This window comes from Oikopleura dioica, chromosome PAR (genome assembly GCF_907165135.1).
Source record: "Oikopleura dioica chromosome PAR, OKI2018_I68_1.0, whole genome shotgun sequence".
Lineage (NCBI taxonomy): Eukaryota > Metazoa > Chordata > Appendicularia > Copelata > Oikopleuridae > Oikopleura > Oikopleura dioica.
Window position 1 is genome coordinate 14,734,899 of NC_137293.1, and position 14,702 is coordinate 14,749,600.

General features: G+C 39.5%; 2 protein-coding genes and 1 pseudogene across 7 annotated transcripts; 1 reads left to right on the forward strand and 2 right to left on the reverse strand.

Moving 5' to 3' along the window:
- The first annotated feature begins 112 nt into the window (after nucleotides 1-112).
- On the forward strand, nucleotides 113-2,920 carry LOC145702782 (uncharacterized). The gene is made up of 4 exons (XM_081780050.1): nucleotides 113-612; nucleotides 656-719; nucleotides 762-1,169; nucleotides 1,211-2,920. Exons 1-4 carry the CDS (start codon nucleotides 148-150, stop codon nucleotides 1,939-1,941), a joined length of 1,668 nt encoding a protein of 555 aa, XP_081636176.1. The 5' UTR covers nucleotides 113-147; the 3' UTR covers nucleotides 1,942-2,920.
- A 680-nt stretch (nucleotides 2,921-3,600) lies between these two features.
- On the reverse strand, nucleotides 3,601-6,896 carry LOC145702048 (UTP--glucose-1-phosphate uridylyltransferase pseudogene; annotated as a pseudogene). Its single transcript, XR_014134290.1, has 8 exons — nucleotides 6,732-6,896; nucleotides 5,428-5,839; nucleotides 5,185-5,362; nucleotides 4,998-5,139; nucleotides 4,835-4,955; nucleotides 4,394-4,625; nucleotides 4,209-4,347; nucleotides 3,601-3,884 (listed from the first exon to the last, which is right to left on the reverse strand). The product of XR_014134290.1 is annotated as a UTP--glucose-1-phosphate uridylyltransferase pseudogene (transcript).
- A 230-nt stretch (nucleotides 6,897-7,126) lies between these two features.
- On the reverse strand, nucleotides 7,127-13,845 carry LOC145704048 (uncharacterized). 5 transcript variants are annotated; one of them, XM_081781471.1, is made up of 15 exons: nucleotides 13,702-13,845; nucleotides 13,302-13,460; nucleotides 13,164-13,260; nucleotides 12,925-13,117; nucleotides 12,748-12,880; nucleotides 11,709-12,702; nucleotides 11,461-11,668; nucleotides 10,112-10,218; nucleotides 9,427-9,870; nucleotides 9,087-9,339; nucleotides 8,746-9,043; nucleotides 8,588-8,702; nucleotides 8,383-8,545; nucleotides 8,173-8,332; nucleotides 7,127-8,132 (listed from the first exon to the last, which is right to left on the reverse strand). In XM_081781471.1, the coding sequence occupies exons 13-15, from the start codon at nucleotides 8,392-8,394 to the stop codon at nucleotides 7,969-7,971; spliced, it is 336 nt and encodes a 111-aa protein (XP_081637597.1). In that variant the 5' UTR covers nucleotides 8,395-8,545; nucleotides 8,588-8,702; nucleotides 8,746-9,043; nucleotides 9,087-9,339; nucleotides 9,427-9,870; nucleotides 10,112-10,218; nucleotides 11,461-11,668; nucleotides 11,709-12,702; nucleotides 12,748-12,880; nucleotides 12,925-13,117; nucleotides 13,164-13,260; nucleotides 13,302-13,460; nucleotides 13,702-13,845; the 3' UTR covers nucleotides 7,127-7,968. The 5 variants fall into 5 exon arrangements, 1 of the variants encoding a protein (XP_081637597.1); XR_014134413.1 differs by lacking the exons at nucleotides 7,127-8,132; nucleotides 8,173-8,332 and having other exon boundaries at nucleotides 8,391-8,545; nucleotides 13,164-13,254; XR_014134412.1 differs by lacking the exons at nucleotides 7,127-8,132; nucleotides 8,173-8,332 and having other exon boundaries at nucleotides 8,391-8,545; nucleotides 11,461-11,631.
- Between the last annotated feature and the right edge of the window lie 857 nt (nucleotides 13,846-14,702).

Genomic DNA, 14,702 nt, shown 5'->3' on the forward strand with positions numbered 1-14,702 from the left:
TAGATATGGGAAAGGAGACTCGAGTTGAAGAATTCATGTTTGCATTTGTCTCCGTGCAAACGTGTAAAAAGGGAAAACGTGGCTCTACAAATAAGAAAATAAAGACAGAAGAAAACTTATTTTCGATTTTCTTCACATTTTTCAAAAATGGAGATATCTACTCATCCAAAAGAACTCAGCGAAGAGAACGTTGAAAAATGGCTCGAAGATTTCTTGCCGAAAATCAAGAGAGAAACAACGAGGAATGATAAGGATCGTCTACTTTTATCAGTCAACGAGATCGATTTCAGAACACAGAAGCATAAAGAAATAAAAGATAAGGGAGGCAACTGGACGCATGTTTCTTTCAAGGACAAGTATGCATACATCTTCTACTTAGATAGATATGAAGAGGAAAAAAAGGAAAAATTTATCCAAACACAGTTTCAGCGAGATATTATCATTTCAAATCGGGATCTTAGAAGAGTGAAAATCGCACGATCTGAGCTGAACGACGAACGAGGAGCATGGTTTTTGGAAAAATCGATATCAAAAGACCTGATTTCTTTTGGTGGGGAAGCGATCGTATTGAGCCAAAAAATCGGGGATCTACCAGTTGCGGTTAGAATTCAGGCAATATATTATGAAAAGATTAATTGATTAAATCTGATTTCAGGTCTATGATCCCGCATTGTTTTGCAATCAACGGTCTTTTTTTCAAAAAATATACTATTCTAAAGGTAAATTTCTTGAAAAAAAAAAGAATTTATATATGAGTCAAGATTATCAAATTGCCGAGCATTTGAACCATGAAAAACTAATTCCCTTTCATGAAAATGTCATCAAAAACTTTGTGAATATTGAGCTCTACGACGAATCATTTTCATCTTGTCTTGGCTCAATCACAATTATGGAGAAGGGTGATCAATGTTTGAGACCTTTGCTAAAAGAAAACTCATTGTCGCTAGAAGAGCGAAAAATCATTTCGATCGGAGTTAAAAAAGGGGCCGAATATCTTGCAAAAATTGGCATTTATCACCGTGATCTGAAGCCCGAAAACATTATCCTGATAAAAGGGGTAGCTAAAATAATTGATTTTGGTGTTAGTGAAGAGCGATCTGGGCGGTCAAGTTTCCGAGAAATGGGCTATTCACGAGTTGGACTGAGAATAAGAAGTAGAAAAAACTTCTGTAAGCTTCCAATAAGACTATTCTAACTAAGTTTAATTTAGATTCTGGATCACCTGGATTTTGTACCTCGGAGCAACTTTTATCTGATTATGATTATGGTTACTTCGATGGTGAGAAAACCTTGATTACACTTATTCTATGCGAATGGAAAACAGCTTGGACTTTATTGTATCAACCTATTGAAAGCGATGAAAGTTTGAAGATGTTCAGATCAAGCGATACATACATATTACTAAACGACCCCAAGGAAGAAGAAATAATGAAATTAACTGCTATAATTAAAGTTACAGAAGCATCCGGCTATCTTTGCTTGAATGACGGAAACTTGACAAAATCGATTAATGTGCACTATCTGAAAAATTCCCTCACGAAAACGATGAAAGCAGGTTTTCGGAACTTGACGAAAAATGTTATGAAGCAGAAGGAATCAAATTTATGTGTGCCAATTGCGGTCACAAGTCTTATTCGATGGGCAATACAAAATGATGTTAAGGACGACCTCTCGCAATATCGTTTGGAAAGGTTGTCATTTGACAAAATATTTGTCATTTTGACAATGGTTCTTTACCCTCGAAGTTTGGCCGGACTAAACTTGAATCCGAATCTGAATGAAACTGATTATCAAAAGAATGAAATTGAATTGCTTCTCAAAAGAGTTCAGTATCCAACATTTCTTTCAGATAGCGGATGGGATATTATATCACCGCCATTGTTTTCATGGAAATTTGGGTACAAAAAAATTCTTCTTCATGAAAATGGTAGTATGTGGTAATTCGTCGGGGTCGCCCCGACAAATGAAAGATGAAATAACAGTCATTCGTCGGGGTCGATCCCGACACATTGAAGATCAAAAATACACCAATTCGTCGGGGTCGAACAATTGAAATACGACGAATATGAGTATTTCTAAGCAGTGATTCGCCGGGTTTTATTTTAAAAATCATTGAAAAAGGTCGAAGAGTCCTAGCGCCCTACTATTTGGCAGGAACTTATAGAATCTAAGTATCCCTTACCTGGGGGCTCCGCCCCCTAGGTCCTAAAATGCCGGGGTCTAGTCTAGGGTTACTTAGGGTTACCTTCAGTAACCCTAACTAACCCTAGCCTATCCCCCTCGGGCGAGTTTGTTCTGTCATTTTGCCCAGTGCCCCCTAACCCTAACCTAAAATTATAGAAAGTACTTTTAGCTAAAATCAGTCTTACTTTGGCAGCAGTAAAGAATATATAACATACCCCCCCCCCAAGTTTTCGCGCATTCCTCGGTACATTTTCCGTAATTTACTCTTCCTGATTTGTTCAAAACCCCCCAAATTTACGCCGCTTAACTTTTCCGCGCGCCCCGAAAATTTCTTCTCCTAACTTTTCTGCGTGCGCCCAAATTTACTCTCGCGGCGCTGATTCGCCTCATCGATTAATTTTCTGAGTGCGCAAAAGTCTTGTTTAGCTCGCTCCGGGCAATGAAAGGATTATCTTTTATAAAAAGCCAGATGCCTTAATAGGTCAGCCCTATTTTATGTTATTTTTGATAAAATTATTGTTTATTATTTCAATGAAGTTAATAAATATTTGATAGAACGTTTTTCTAGTGCGAAAGATGAAAACGACATCTGTGGAGCAAAATCCTGACCTCAATATTTTAAGTTACTCGAATGGTACGATTTTTATGTGTCCAAGCCACGAAAAAGTTCCAATTCTAGCGCCTCAAGTACCTGAAAACCAACTGTATTCGACTGCTTTTCTGTTAATACAACTTTGAAAACATGCACTAATAAATAAGTATTACTAGAAATAATGATATTCTGTCATAACTTAGTATTTGTTTGTTGATTGCAATTAACTGAAAGGAAAATTTTATTAAACAATGATTAAACATACAATGTCGCATTACTTTGAGGAAGTTTATCCATCATATTTACGTATGATTATCTCTTCCGGCTATTTTTGAACCGGTTGAGGCACACACGGGTGGCGCCCGAGCGCTCCGTCCCCGTCGGGCAATATCTTGCTCTTCAAATTTCGCTATAATTTTTAATAATTTATGACTATTTATTTTTAAATTATGGCCTTTGTATTTAATGGCAAGAAACCGGACAAAAAAAACCGGTAAAGAAAAGAAGCCGAGAAAGAAAAGAGGGCCCTACGGAAGTTCGTCGACTTTGAAAGAGAGAGCGGATGCATTGAAAATCATCGTCGCAAGAAAGGATGCAGGAGAATCGTAAGTTGTTAGATTTTTTAATATTTTCTTTAATCTTGCACTATTTTTACTAATGAAAGATTATCATAAAATGAAACTAAAGTCGTAATCGTAAGTTACAAATACCTGCCCAATGCCCTTTTAAACAATCATCAAAAAATCACAAAAATTCCATCAAGGAAATTAATGGTGATGAGTCGACACCCTTAAATGCCTTCTTCAAAATAATCTTTATCGGTTTTTAACAAAATTTATTAACAAAGTTTATAATGGAAACAGTTTCATAATCGATCTTTATATACGGCTTTCCTCGGCGCATGCTTTCCAAATCCGATTCTACAACTTCAAGGCGTTCTGATTAAGAATTGCGCGAATTTGTTTGATCCTCTGAGGCCGTAATGGTGGGCGCTTACGTGGACGAGTGGTGCTTGAAGGTTGTGTCGGAGGGGCCCCAGGGATCAAGATCGCCGTTAGAGAAGATCGTGTTCGAAGTAGCTTCCAGGTTGTCGGCCCAGTATTTGATTCTAAACCGATGTTAGGGACGAATAGTAAAGAAAACAAATATCCGCCGTTTCTATTGCGTGAAAATACACGACTCGCGGATTCTTTTAAAATTTCAAACTTTTACACTTTAGCTCAACATTGCGGAATAGCTTCTTTGGATCATAGTCAAGCTCGTCCGCTGGTGGAAGGCTTGTTTTGCTTTTTATACAAGCTCGAAAATAAACAGGGAAAAGATTGTTTCTTTTAAAACTCTTTCCTGTCAGTTTTGTAGATTGGAAGAAGAGAGCTTAAGGAGGTGCTTTGTTAGAATTTCGTTAAGCTTTTACCAAAGGGGGAGGACTTACGGCTTATCTTCAAGTTCTTCTTCGAGCCCCTGCTCAAGAATTTGGCGCGGATTAGGTAACGATGATTTGGACTGGGGAATGAAGACTTTGTTTTTCAGGAAATCTTGGAATCGCTCAGCGTATAAGCCAGGCCGCACCACTAGAATTGACGTTTTTTGAATTGATTTTTTTTATGAAAAGAAGACCTGAAATCCCGTCGCCATTTGTGTAAAGATTTTTGATGAAATATTCCGTTTTCTTGAGAATTTTGTGGCACTGGAGGATGTCGATAATTCCACAATAAATATGAACTTGTGTGCCGTCGGGAAGTAGTGCAGGCAAGCCCTAGTTCTGGTCGACTTTGTGCTGAGAGAGTTGAAGATTCACTTGCGAGTCAGTGAAGACCTGCTCCATTGGCGACGAGTATAAGGCAGAGCGCTATAACGAAAATGAGGATGGGTCAATAAGAATGCTCAAATAAGTCCTCCGACTAATAAGGAACCCGGATTTCAAAGCCAAGGCATGAAAAAGATTGAAATTCATAGATTAAATACAATCGGGGTTCTGATGGGCTGGAGGCTTTTTTTGAGCATTTTTATTCGTCCAAAAAGAACTGTCTGAACGAAGTTTTAGGAAGATAGACTTACTTTGTGAAAGGATTTCTTGTTTCGTTTTCTTTTGACCAGAGAGCTCTTGCCTGAGTTGCCTCTGGAATTACTCGCGCTCAAGCTCATCGACTCCATACTAGCAATCTCCGTTGTAGAAGTTCTTGAGGATAATTTAGTTTCTCGCCTCGATTAATTGGTTTACCTTAATAGCAGCTCCAGAAGCAGTTTCGAGCTGGATGTCATTTGTTCCATTGGAAAGTGATTTCTCGTTGATGATGATTTCCATGTCTTCAGAGTCGGTCAACAGCGTCAAGTCTCATCCAAAAGTTATTAGTGTTGAAAATCTAATGGAGGATAGAGTGAATGTTTATCGGAAGAATTGATCCTACCTTGAACTTGGAGACAGATTTGAATTTGTCAACGTGCTCTTTTGGGACTTGGGCGATTTCCAAAAGTCTTCGTAGTCAATCAAGGTACCTCGCTAAAGATTTTCATGCAGTGCTTGTTGTCTGGGTTGACATGTGGGCGAGGATGTTCATGTCGACGGTTGCGCCAAGATTGTCGATGCTGGAAAGGAAGATTTAAAAGTGACGATTAGTCCTGAGACTTAAACCAAATTCGCTTATTATTACTTTGCCCTGCTTTATGAGCTCTTCAATCAAACCAGAGTCGTAAAGGGCCATGTAGATGTCACCGTGGGTACCATCCTTGAGGTTGTAGAGATCCTTGGTGGGGACGGGGAGAAGGGTTTCTTTGTTGATTCGTTGGAAGCTGGTTGAACATTTTGATGTCGACCTGGCAGTTGTTGTTCTTTCGGAGGATCTTTCGGGTGTCTTCTTCGGTGTTGAAGGAGTTCATCAAAACCAAGGGGACGTTGGTCTCGTAGGTCTTGTTCAAGTGCTCGATTTGCTGAACAGTCAAGTCCAAAAAGTTCAATCCAGATCTGACGGAAATGATCGACTTGGGACAAGTGAAGCCCGTGGAAGTACCGCGACCACCATTGAGCTTGATGACGACCACTTTCGTTTTTCCAACGATCAGAGCCTTAAAATTACGTTAAGATATGTCCAGATTGGCAATGACCTTGGTATACACAAAGACAAAGTACGATATTGGTATGATCACAAGGACAAGACATACGCGAGCCTCGAAGTGCATGGAACTGAAGACAATCGACAAGTTTATAACGCTGGAAGAATTGATTTCGAGAAGTAGTAGCCTAATAACAATTCTCTAATTAATTCTTATAACTTTAGAACCATCCATTTCTCTCTTGCTGACAAAGAGGATGACATCATCGAAGAAGCTGAACTCACGAACATTTCCCGCAGAGCCTTAGATGCTGACAATGGAAAAGTTTTACGTCCATTAGACTGTTTCAGAGCTAGAGTAAACAACCATGCAATTCAATATGGAAAAACCTGTCCTGAGGAGTACAAAAACAACAGTCGAACATATTCAAGTACTTATTTAGTTGGTAATAAGTGACCTACCTTTTAAATATTAACCAAAATTAAGGCAATACCGGAAAAAACCGAAGAGGAAGTACTGTTTCATTAGTCAAACGACTTGGCTTTGGGATGGAAAAACAAACGGAGCAAAAGAAACCAATCGAATTTTCTAAACTTGCCGGTCATACAGCTGAACTTGTCGATAAAATTAATAATCGTAACCCGTCAGGAACGGCTTCATTTACTCTTATTGTAATGTTAAAAATACAAAATGAAACCTTTAAAAGATGTTATGAATATAGACGAGAAGAAAGTAGAGCTACAACGTGCACATTCCAAAGGATGGGGCTCCAAGAAGGTGAATTGGAATAGAAAGCAGCTCGGAAACAAGCGTATCGGAGCGACGAGCCTTACTGCGATTGCTGCTGATGGTTCAAGAAGATGGTCAACAGGAAATTTTATAAATATTAATCTTAAAGATAAACCTTTTTAGTAGCTTCGGCAGTTCTAGTTTTCTCCAACCAGTCGTTGAATTCTTTTTTGTCGTCTTCAGCTTTTTGCATCGCTCTCTCCGAGTAGTTGTTGATTTTGATCAGATTTTCCTTCTTCTCGGCTGCTTTTAACGACTTTTTCCATTCATACCGGATCATCTAAAATTTTTCTTTTATAAAATTTATAAAAAATATCAAGTAATCGTGGCGAATATCCCGAAGGAGCTCACTAAAGTCGCCAAAAAACAGCTGATCTACAAGACGGAGAATTTTTCATATTATTATATGAATATCGTTACGATGACGTGTGATGGCCCGAAGGATCTACATCTATACACAAGTAGCAAGGCTTCGATGACCAATGTGATTTGGACGCACATGATCACGAGATGGAATGCTGAACTGGTGGAAGATAATCAGCACATTTTACTTTTATTGGGTTCTTTATCTTATTAAAAAAATAATGAATTATTAAAACTATTTAAGACAACGCGTCCCAGCACGGCTTCTTGAAAGGAATGGACGCTGAGCATTCCAACATCGAAATGGCCTTTCTGCTGGCTAATTCCACTGATCTCTGTCAGGTAATTTTTCCGAAGATGAGTGGTAAGAGATTGAGTGAGCTTTGGTACTGACGTGAATGGAGCTAAATCTAAATGACAAATTGCCTAATTTATGAAATGAACAATTTTCTAACTCGAAATTCAAAACTTCAATTTTAATTAATGGCTTCGAAAAATAGAAATTGGAAAAACCGGAGCTGAGATAAAATGAGACTAAAACTGGAGCCAGCCGAAGGTACTGTATTCGAAGATAGGCCGGAAAAAAGGAAAATAGGTTTTGGAAAACAACAAGACGGATATTCATAAAGAGACGAGTAAATCTGTAAATGTTTGGTTATTTTTGTATGTATTAATTGTATCGTTCCTTTTTCAGCGATCGTGAGTTAGGCTTTATGGGGAATAATGAAGATAGTGATGGGTTCAATAAATGTCTTAATTTGTCGATAAACAAGATTCAAGCGCACAAAGGAACAAAGGATTTTGTACAAAAATGCAAAGAGAGTAAGCTTTTAGTTGATAAAAGTTGCAAACAAATTGAAATTGAAAATTGGTAAAATAAGAAAAAGAATCTTCGCTTGAAAATGGAGCTGAATTCGAAGGTTTCCGAAGAATGGTCGTGCGGGCGGAGCAGCGGGTGGTCATCTCGAGCTTTTTTGAGAACGAGAGTGTTAACTTGTTGCAGCTTCGAGGATCTGGCAGTCGGAGCAGACGAACTTCGGGTCGTCGCGGACGTCTTTCGGGTTAACGTTGAGGCAGAACATGTGGTACCATTTTGCGCAGCGCTCGAAATAGACCCGCTCGAATTTGTTGCCGTCTGGACGCTTGCATTGGCCTAAAAATGCGTGAAAACACAAAAACTTTATCCATCTTACCAGCAACGCAAGGTCCATCATCGTCAACATCCTCGTCGTCGTCCTCGTTTTCACTCGTTTCTTGTTGAAATTGAGTCCGAGCTCCTTTGTTTTTCTTCCGCGGATTCTGCGAGCGTCGTGGGAGATCGGAATCCTTATCGCGTCGTTTACGATTCGGCGCCTTGTTTTAGAGATAAGAACATTTCAAATTTTCAAAAAAAAAACGCTTACGTCGCAGCTCATGGTGTAAGTTCCAGAAGTAGCATTTGGGAAAAGGAAGGAGTTGAACTAGAACTGAATCGCTGCAGCATCTGACTGGCCAGAAGAGCCGAACTGGAAGTCAACGATTGCATTGGGGCAGACGTTGAGGACTTCGAGGGTCGAACTTTTTCGCCTTCAATAGTGTTCAATTAAACCATATTTCATAGAAACTTACGATTATGACTAGGAAGTTGAGGGCGTAAAATGCATCCAGCAAATAGTCCAGCTAGGAATTCACTTGTACATCAATTGATGCTACCATGCTTGAGAACCTCTTTCAGGAACATTATCTAACCAAAGTTGTTCGTTGAATGATGAGATTTGGAGACTTACTAAATATTGAAAGTTGTTTTGCGATCTGAGGTCGAGCTTTTCAACGAGATTTTTACAAAGCCTCACGTGGTCCACGATGACAAGGCAAATTTCAAAATGCGAACATAAGATTATTGGGAAGGGATTCGAATTGTGGAAGAGCAACAATACTTCTGCCACGGAAGCAACTGAACCTGGAAGTGTCTCGATCTAAAAGTAGTTTTCTGTAAATCCATGGTTGACGATGTGATTCAGTAAAACGTAGAAAGCAGGTTGAAATTCTGCTCCCTCATCGAAGCATCGTTTGAGGCATTCTTTTCTGAGAAAAAATGTTGAGGGTCTCGAATTTATCTTGAAAGTACCTAATTGATTGAGAACTAGAGAAGTCGCAGGATATAAAGGAAGCTTTTTTGAAGAATGAATGTGTAAGAGCAATGAATGGCATTCCAAACGCCGAGTATGTTCAGTTTCCGGAAAGAGTTATGTAATGATCAGGCCCGTTTTTCAACTTGAGGATGAGAATGAGATCGTCGACGGGATTCACGAACTTGTCTCCTTGCTTCACACCGAAGTTGAACTTTGAGACGACTTCTTTATTGATGTTGAGATCGAATCCTATTGTATAAATTGAGGCATCTCCACTATCTGGCTGTAAGATTACCTGAAAATAACTTCAAATCATGGATTTTCATTGCAATTTACCTTATTTGGATCGATCCACAAGCCGATGTTTGAATTAAAAGCTTCGTAGATGTCCTTGTCCGGCGAGAACACTTTCGAATCGATGATCTGAAACTGCGCCAGCGTCTTTCCCGTATTCTGCGATCGCTCGTTCCAAAAATTTCAGCTTTCCAAAGTCGATTGCTTTGCTTGAAACAGCCTTTGCGGAATAAGCTCAATCTCGTGCTTGTCTAGCCAACTGGTAACTTCTTTGTACACGGAGTAGTAGATTTCTTTGTTGATCCTCTCGGTTCGGGCGATGAAACTGGCAAGGATTGGTTTGTGGTCAGAAATGGTTATTGAAGGATGTGAAGAATAAGACAGACATTCTACGGATTGTTGTCATTGGCACATATTGATCGCTGGTTTCTGGGAAATCATCTTGAGTAGTTGAGCTCTCGAATTTTCTTCGTTGATTTTTTCTTTCTAAATAAATTTAAGCCGGCGGATCAGGGATATCACGCAACTCTCGGCAAGTTGATGCGATCATGGGTGACAGAGCAGTACGCGAAAAATGATGAACCACCGAATCGAGCTGACGCAGTCCTCAAAGTCAATGAAGCGGTCTACTGTATTCACCCAGATTGCATCATTGGTTCTTATGCAAGAAGGAAAGTTAATTTTGCATTCAAAAGAATGTGAGAGCTATAACTTTTAGAAACAGTACCTAGTGCATTTCTCCTGATCAGTTTTCTTTCGAAAGTTCTTTGTAAGAGCCGGCAGAGTTTGAACGCATATTCTTCTTGATACAGGCAGCACTCGTTCAATTTGATCCTAAAAATGAAATTAAAAGTAATAAAAAGTGAAATTAATGATAAAAGCGGACTTCTTCACGCTGATCTCGTCAACGAGGAGAAAAACCACGTCAATCGAGAACTTCCAAAGGCCCCAGAAGAAGAAAAGGCGCGAAAAAAACGAAGAGAAGGAAAAGAATCACTCTACAAGCTCTACAGCAAAGAAGTTTTGCAAGACTTTCTTTATAAGGACCCGATTATCGAAAGCGATCGCTTTTCTTATAAAACGCGAATAGAACTGAAGGTAATTAATTTGAGAGATATTTTCTGATTTTAACTTTTTTTAGGAACCCGACATTGAATTGGAAGAGAGAGTGAAGAAGATTATTCAACTGAAAAACGCAGCAAAAGCTCGAAAATGCGCCGAAACGAAGAAAAAGAGGAAAATGGAAAGAAGTCAAACCAAGAAAAACCCGATCCCCGATGAGCCTGAAAAAGCACCAGAGGAGAAGGAAGAAGAAGTCGAATCCGAAGCCGAGGAACCAGAAAGAAAGATCCCAAGGGAGGAGCCACGGAACCGATATGTCCTGGGTCAATTGCTCACTCCAGCGGATTTCGAGAGCATCAGAGGCAATCGATGGTTTTTCAGCACAGCAGTCGACGCTTTTTTACCGTGTTCTTGAGCATGAACATCCTGAAATTGCGGCAATATCCGTGAATGTATCTGTAAGTCTATAAAATTTTTTAAAGAATAACTATTTTCTAAGATTTCTTTGGCCAGTCAATCACCGGAAATGGCGAAGAATTTTTTCAGTGGAAGATTGTTCGAGACAAAGGAAAGAATCCTGATTCCAATCCATCAATCGTAAGTTAAATAAATATCTATTTTTATGCACTAATGGACTTCTTCCTAATTAAATTTCATTCTAGTGATCCTATTGGTCATTATTCTCTACTTCAACTCGATCTTGCTCTACAGGAATGTACCTACTTTGATAGCCTTGCAAATCTCTATGGAACTTCTCAAGAAAAATCCGATGCTAAAAAAAAGAAAAAAGAAATTTTGGACTTGCTTCTACCTTTCATTGGACAACGATTTGACGAACAATTTGCCCGTGGATTCATCAAAAACACATTTCTGGACAAGAACATTGCGAGCCCGTCAACTGGAAAATGGCGATCGAAATGCGCAGAGCTACCGACAATGCAATTGGATGGACACTCCTGTGGTCCGTGGATTTGTCACTTTGCGGATTGTCTAGGAAAGCGATTTATAATTTACCTTGATTTCTTGTCGAATTCTTTTTTGATGAAAGCAGCAATGTTCTTTCGTTCCCGGAAAGTGCGTTTTTGGCCTTCGAGAGCTTGCTGAGAGTACTGATCCGTGAAGGTGTAGAAGCTGGATGTGTGGAACTCGCGGAAGATGAACGTCTTTTTTTTACAAATTTGCCGTCTAGATCTTTCAGTCAGATTAGACTTACTAAGCCAGTCTTTAATTGATTCAAAAATGAGCAGTTCTTGCTTTTATACCTCGCTGAATTGATAGCCCCGTTTTCTCGGAGATAGCGAGTGATGTTGTGCGAAGTCGCGTTTTGGGAGCTCTTCTTCAAGTGAATAAAGGGATTTGACAGGAAAAAGCTTAGAATGTTGATGTCATGCCACTAAAAAGGGTAAACAGACTAATAGATTAAGAGAAATGGCTGGAATATTTTTAGACAGTTGTTTGAGTTTTCAGAATATCACGCGGAAACATTCCTACAGAAAGACAAATCAATAACGAGCGAAATAAATATAGTGGTCGATGATTAACGGAGAATATCTATTGCGAGACAAAGGTGCGGCAGAACGAGTCGTAAATAAAATAGGTGGTGGTCTAAACTTTGAAGTTCGTATGTGCGATAAGAACTTCGGGTGGCCTAAACTTTGATCGTTCCCATGTGTGGCTCTTTGAGAAAGTGGCCTAAACTTTGAATTTCCCCGGAGGCGCTTCTGCCATCGGTGACTAGAGCTCTGCCTGCTAAGGCCACTACGCTTTAATCAGACCAATTAGGTTTACGGTTTTCATTCAGGGTGATGACACATGGAACTAGTCAGAGCGCCTCAGGGGAAATTCAAAGTTTAGACCACTTTCACACATGGAAAGAATCAAAGATTAGGCCACTTTCTCATAGAATCACACATGGGAAGAATCAAAGTTTAGGCCACACAAAGTTCTTATCGCACGTAAGAACTTCAAAGTTTAGACCACCACCTATTTTAGTACAAGCAGCAGTGTTTTAAACAAGACTGAGTTTACATGAAGTATCCGGCATTTTTGTATAAATGATTGCTGAAGATGTGAAGAGCATTGCCCCATTCCTTATCCTCTGCAATCTTCCGCGTTTCGAGGGAATTCTCGCGCTTTGGAAACGAGTTTCGCCAGTTGTTTGCTTTTCGATGTTGCCACTCGACATGGGCGGGATGTCGATAGAAGACGGAGTAGTTTTTGCTCTTCAAAAGATTTGGGACGCAGAACCACCTCGCTCTATAAACCAAAAGTAAAAGAAGACAAACGGAAATTTTAACTTACTGTTGCGGGTGGCGTAGAGGTACTTGAAGATCGAAGCACGTCAATATTGATCGCATTCATCTTGCGCGAAATATTCTCGACTGACATTGAACGCTTCGCGACTGGGAGAACGTCTCGCCGTGTGTTCAAGTTTCTACGAAGGATTAACAATGAAGGAATTGCAAAAATTGTCATTACTTTTTGGCGAATCTTTTGGGACGCTGATATTTCCGGGAATAGCTTGGTAAGCTCCAGACGCAGTGGACAATGCGCTCATCCATCGACGTTGCTTCTCGTAGCTTTCCGCTGCAAGCAGGACATTGTCAATGATTTTATACATTCGTAGTCGATAAATTCCATAGTTTAATTGTTAGATTAGCGGGACATGAAGCTATCAATTAATTATTTAGCAAATGATCCTAGTTGGCGATTTTTACCGAGTTATTTTCCCGTGGAATCAAATGCGCAGTCTTGAACGGTGTCTGTTTGTCCTTTTAGCGTCCTCTCAAATTCGCCACTTTTAAATTCCTAAATCTAGATCGCTTTAAAATGGAGTAAAAGAGAGAAGTCGTTACTTGATTTGCGAGTCTTCGAAAGCAGTGACGAGTAGACTGAATTGAGGATGGAAAATGGTTCTGCTGAACAAGGTAGAATTCGTGGTGCGGCTGTCTGTATTCTTTTGTCGGCACAATAAAGTGAAGTGGAATCTGCTCTCTGTTCGTGTCCATTATTTCCTGAAACGGTTAATTGTTAAAAGGATAGTAAGCATCTGTTCACTTTTTTTGATTAATGAACAGAGTATTCTTTTAAAATCGCTAATTAGCTTCCAAAAGGATCTCTCCAGCCGACAGCACAGAGATATGCCAGAGTGGAGAAAAACGATTGAAGAAAGGGTAAGAATCAATAATATTTACGCTATTCTGAATAACTTATTCAATTTCTTTTAAAGATTCTCAAATACTGCCGTTGATTTACCTGCTAAGAAAACTCGCGATTTTATGTCGATTCACGCCGCAAACTCGATGTACAGCTATTGATGACGTCATTACTCCACCACCATAAACCACTGAAAATCATAAATTTTACTGTCATTCTTATCGCTTCAATAAAACAGACAATATTTAAAAATTAAAAAATAACAATGTTTAAAAAGGTAAAGGTGTATCAAAGGTCAGTGTCAGAATATATTCCAAAATGTAATTTCTCTAACTAAGTTCTGGACTTAAACTTCTACAATTGATCTTCCTCTGGAAAAAAAAAGACTGAAATCCCTTGGCTTAATTTGGCGCTATGATTGGATAACGCGCCCGTTAATGAATCATTAGCGTTGACGCGCATTTCAGCGGCGCGCGAGTAAATTTTGGCGCACGCGGAAAAGTTAGGAAAGAAATTTGGAAACGCGGGGAACGCGAGGAAGCGTAAATTTTGGGTGTTTTAGAAAAGTTAGGAAACGGAAACTTGGGCGAAATACCACGAATTGCGCGGAAATTTAGGGGGGGGGTATGTTAGTTAATAAAAATTTCGATATTTTTCGAAAAGGGATTTTCTGAAAATCATTACCTAAGAGTGATGCGAAGGTATTAGCCATAGCTAGGGAAACTCGATGAAAATTGAGCTTTTTTCTGGGCTTAGTATACCGGGAGTAGAATACCTTTTTAGAAAGCTCAGAAGCTGTGGATCATTTTGACTATTGACAGTTTTGGGTTTAGATCATGCCTTGGGGGCATTTGGAGCCTCTAAAGTGCTGAAATTCGAGTACTTTCTGAATAGGGGATGAAAAAAGTGCCCGTTGGGACCTTTCAGAGAAGGCAACCTATCTAGGATTGTAGAGCAGACTCTGACGGTTCAGAATATGTGTTAAAAACCACCGGGACCCCCCCATTCCAGAGGCTCTAGAAGCCCTTGAAGTTGAGTAAGTCACGCGAAAATCGGTACTTTTTTCATAATAAGTGCCAAATTTTTATTTTCTCTATCTG

Excerpts from the sequence above, each read along its gene's own strand:
- LOC145702782 (XM_081780050.1), top strand. The coding sequence starts at position 148 with ATGGAGATATCTACTCATCCAAAAGAACTCAGCGAAGAGAACGTTGAA. Across the intron at positions 613-655 it reads CAGTTGCGGTTAGAATTCAG|GTCTATGATCCCGCATTGTT; the intron begins GCAATATATTAT and ends ATCTGATTTCAG. Across the intron at positions 1,170-1,210 it reads AAGAAGTAGAAAAAACTTCT|ATTCTGGATCACCTGGATTT; the intron begins GTAAGCTTCCAA and ends AGTTTAATTTAG.
- LOC145704048 (XM_081781471.1), bottom strand. Across the intron at positions 8,133-8,172 it reads TGATGGACCTTGCGTTGCTG|GCCAATGCAAGCGTCCAGAC; the intron begins GTAAGATGGATA and ends ACGCATTTTTAG.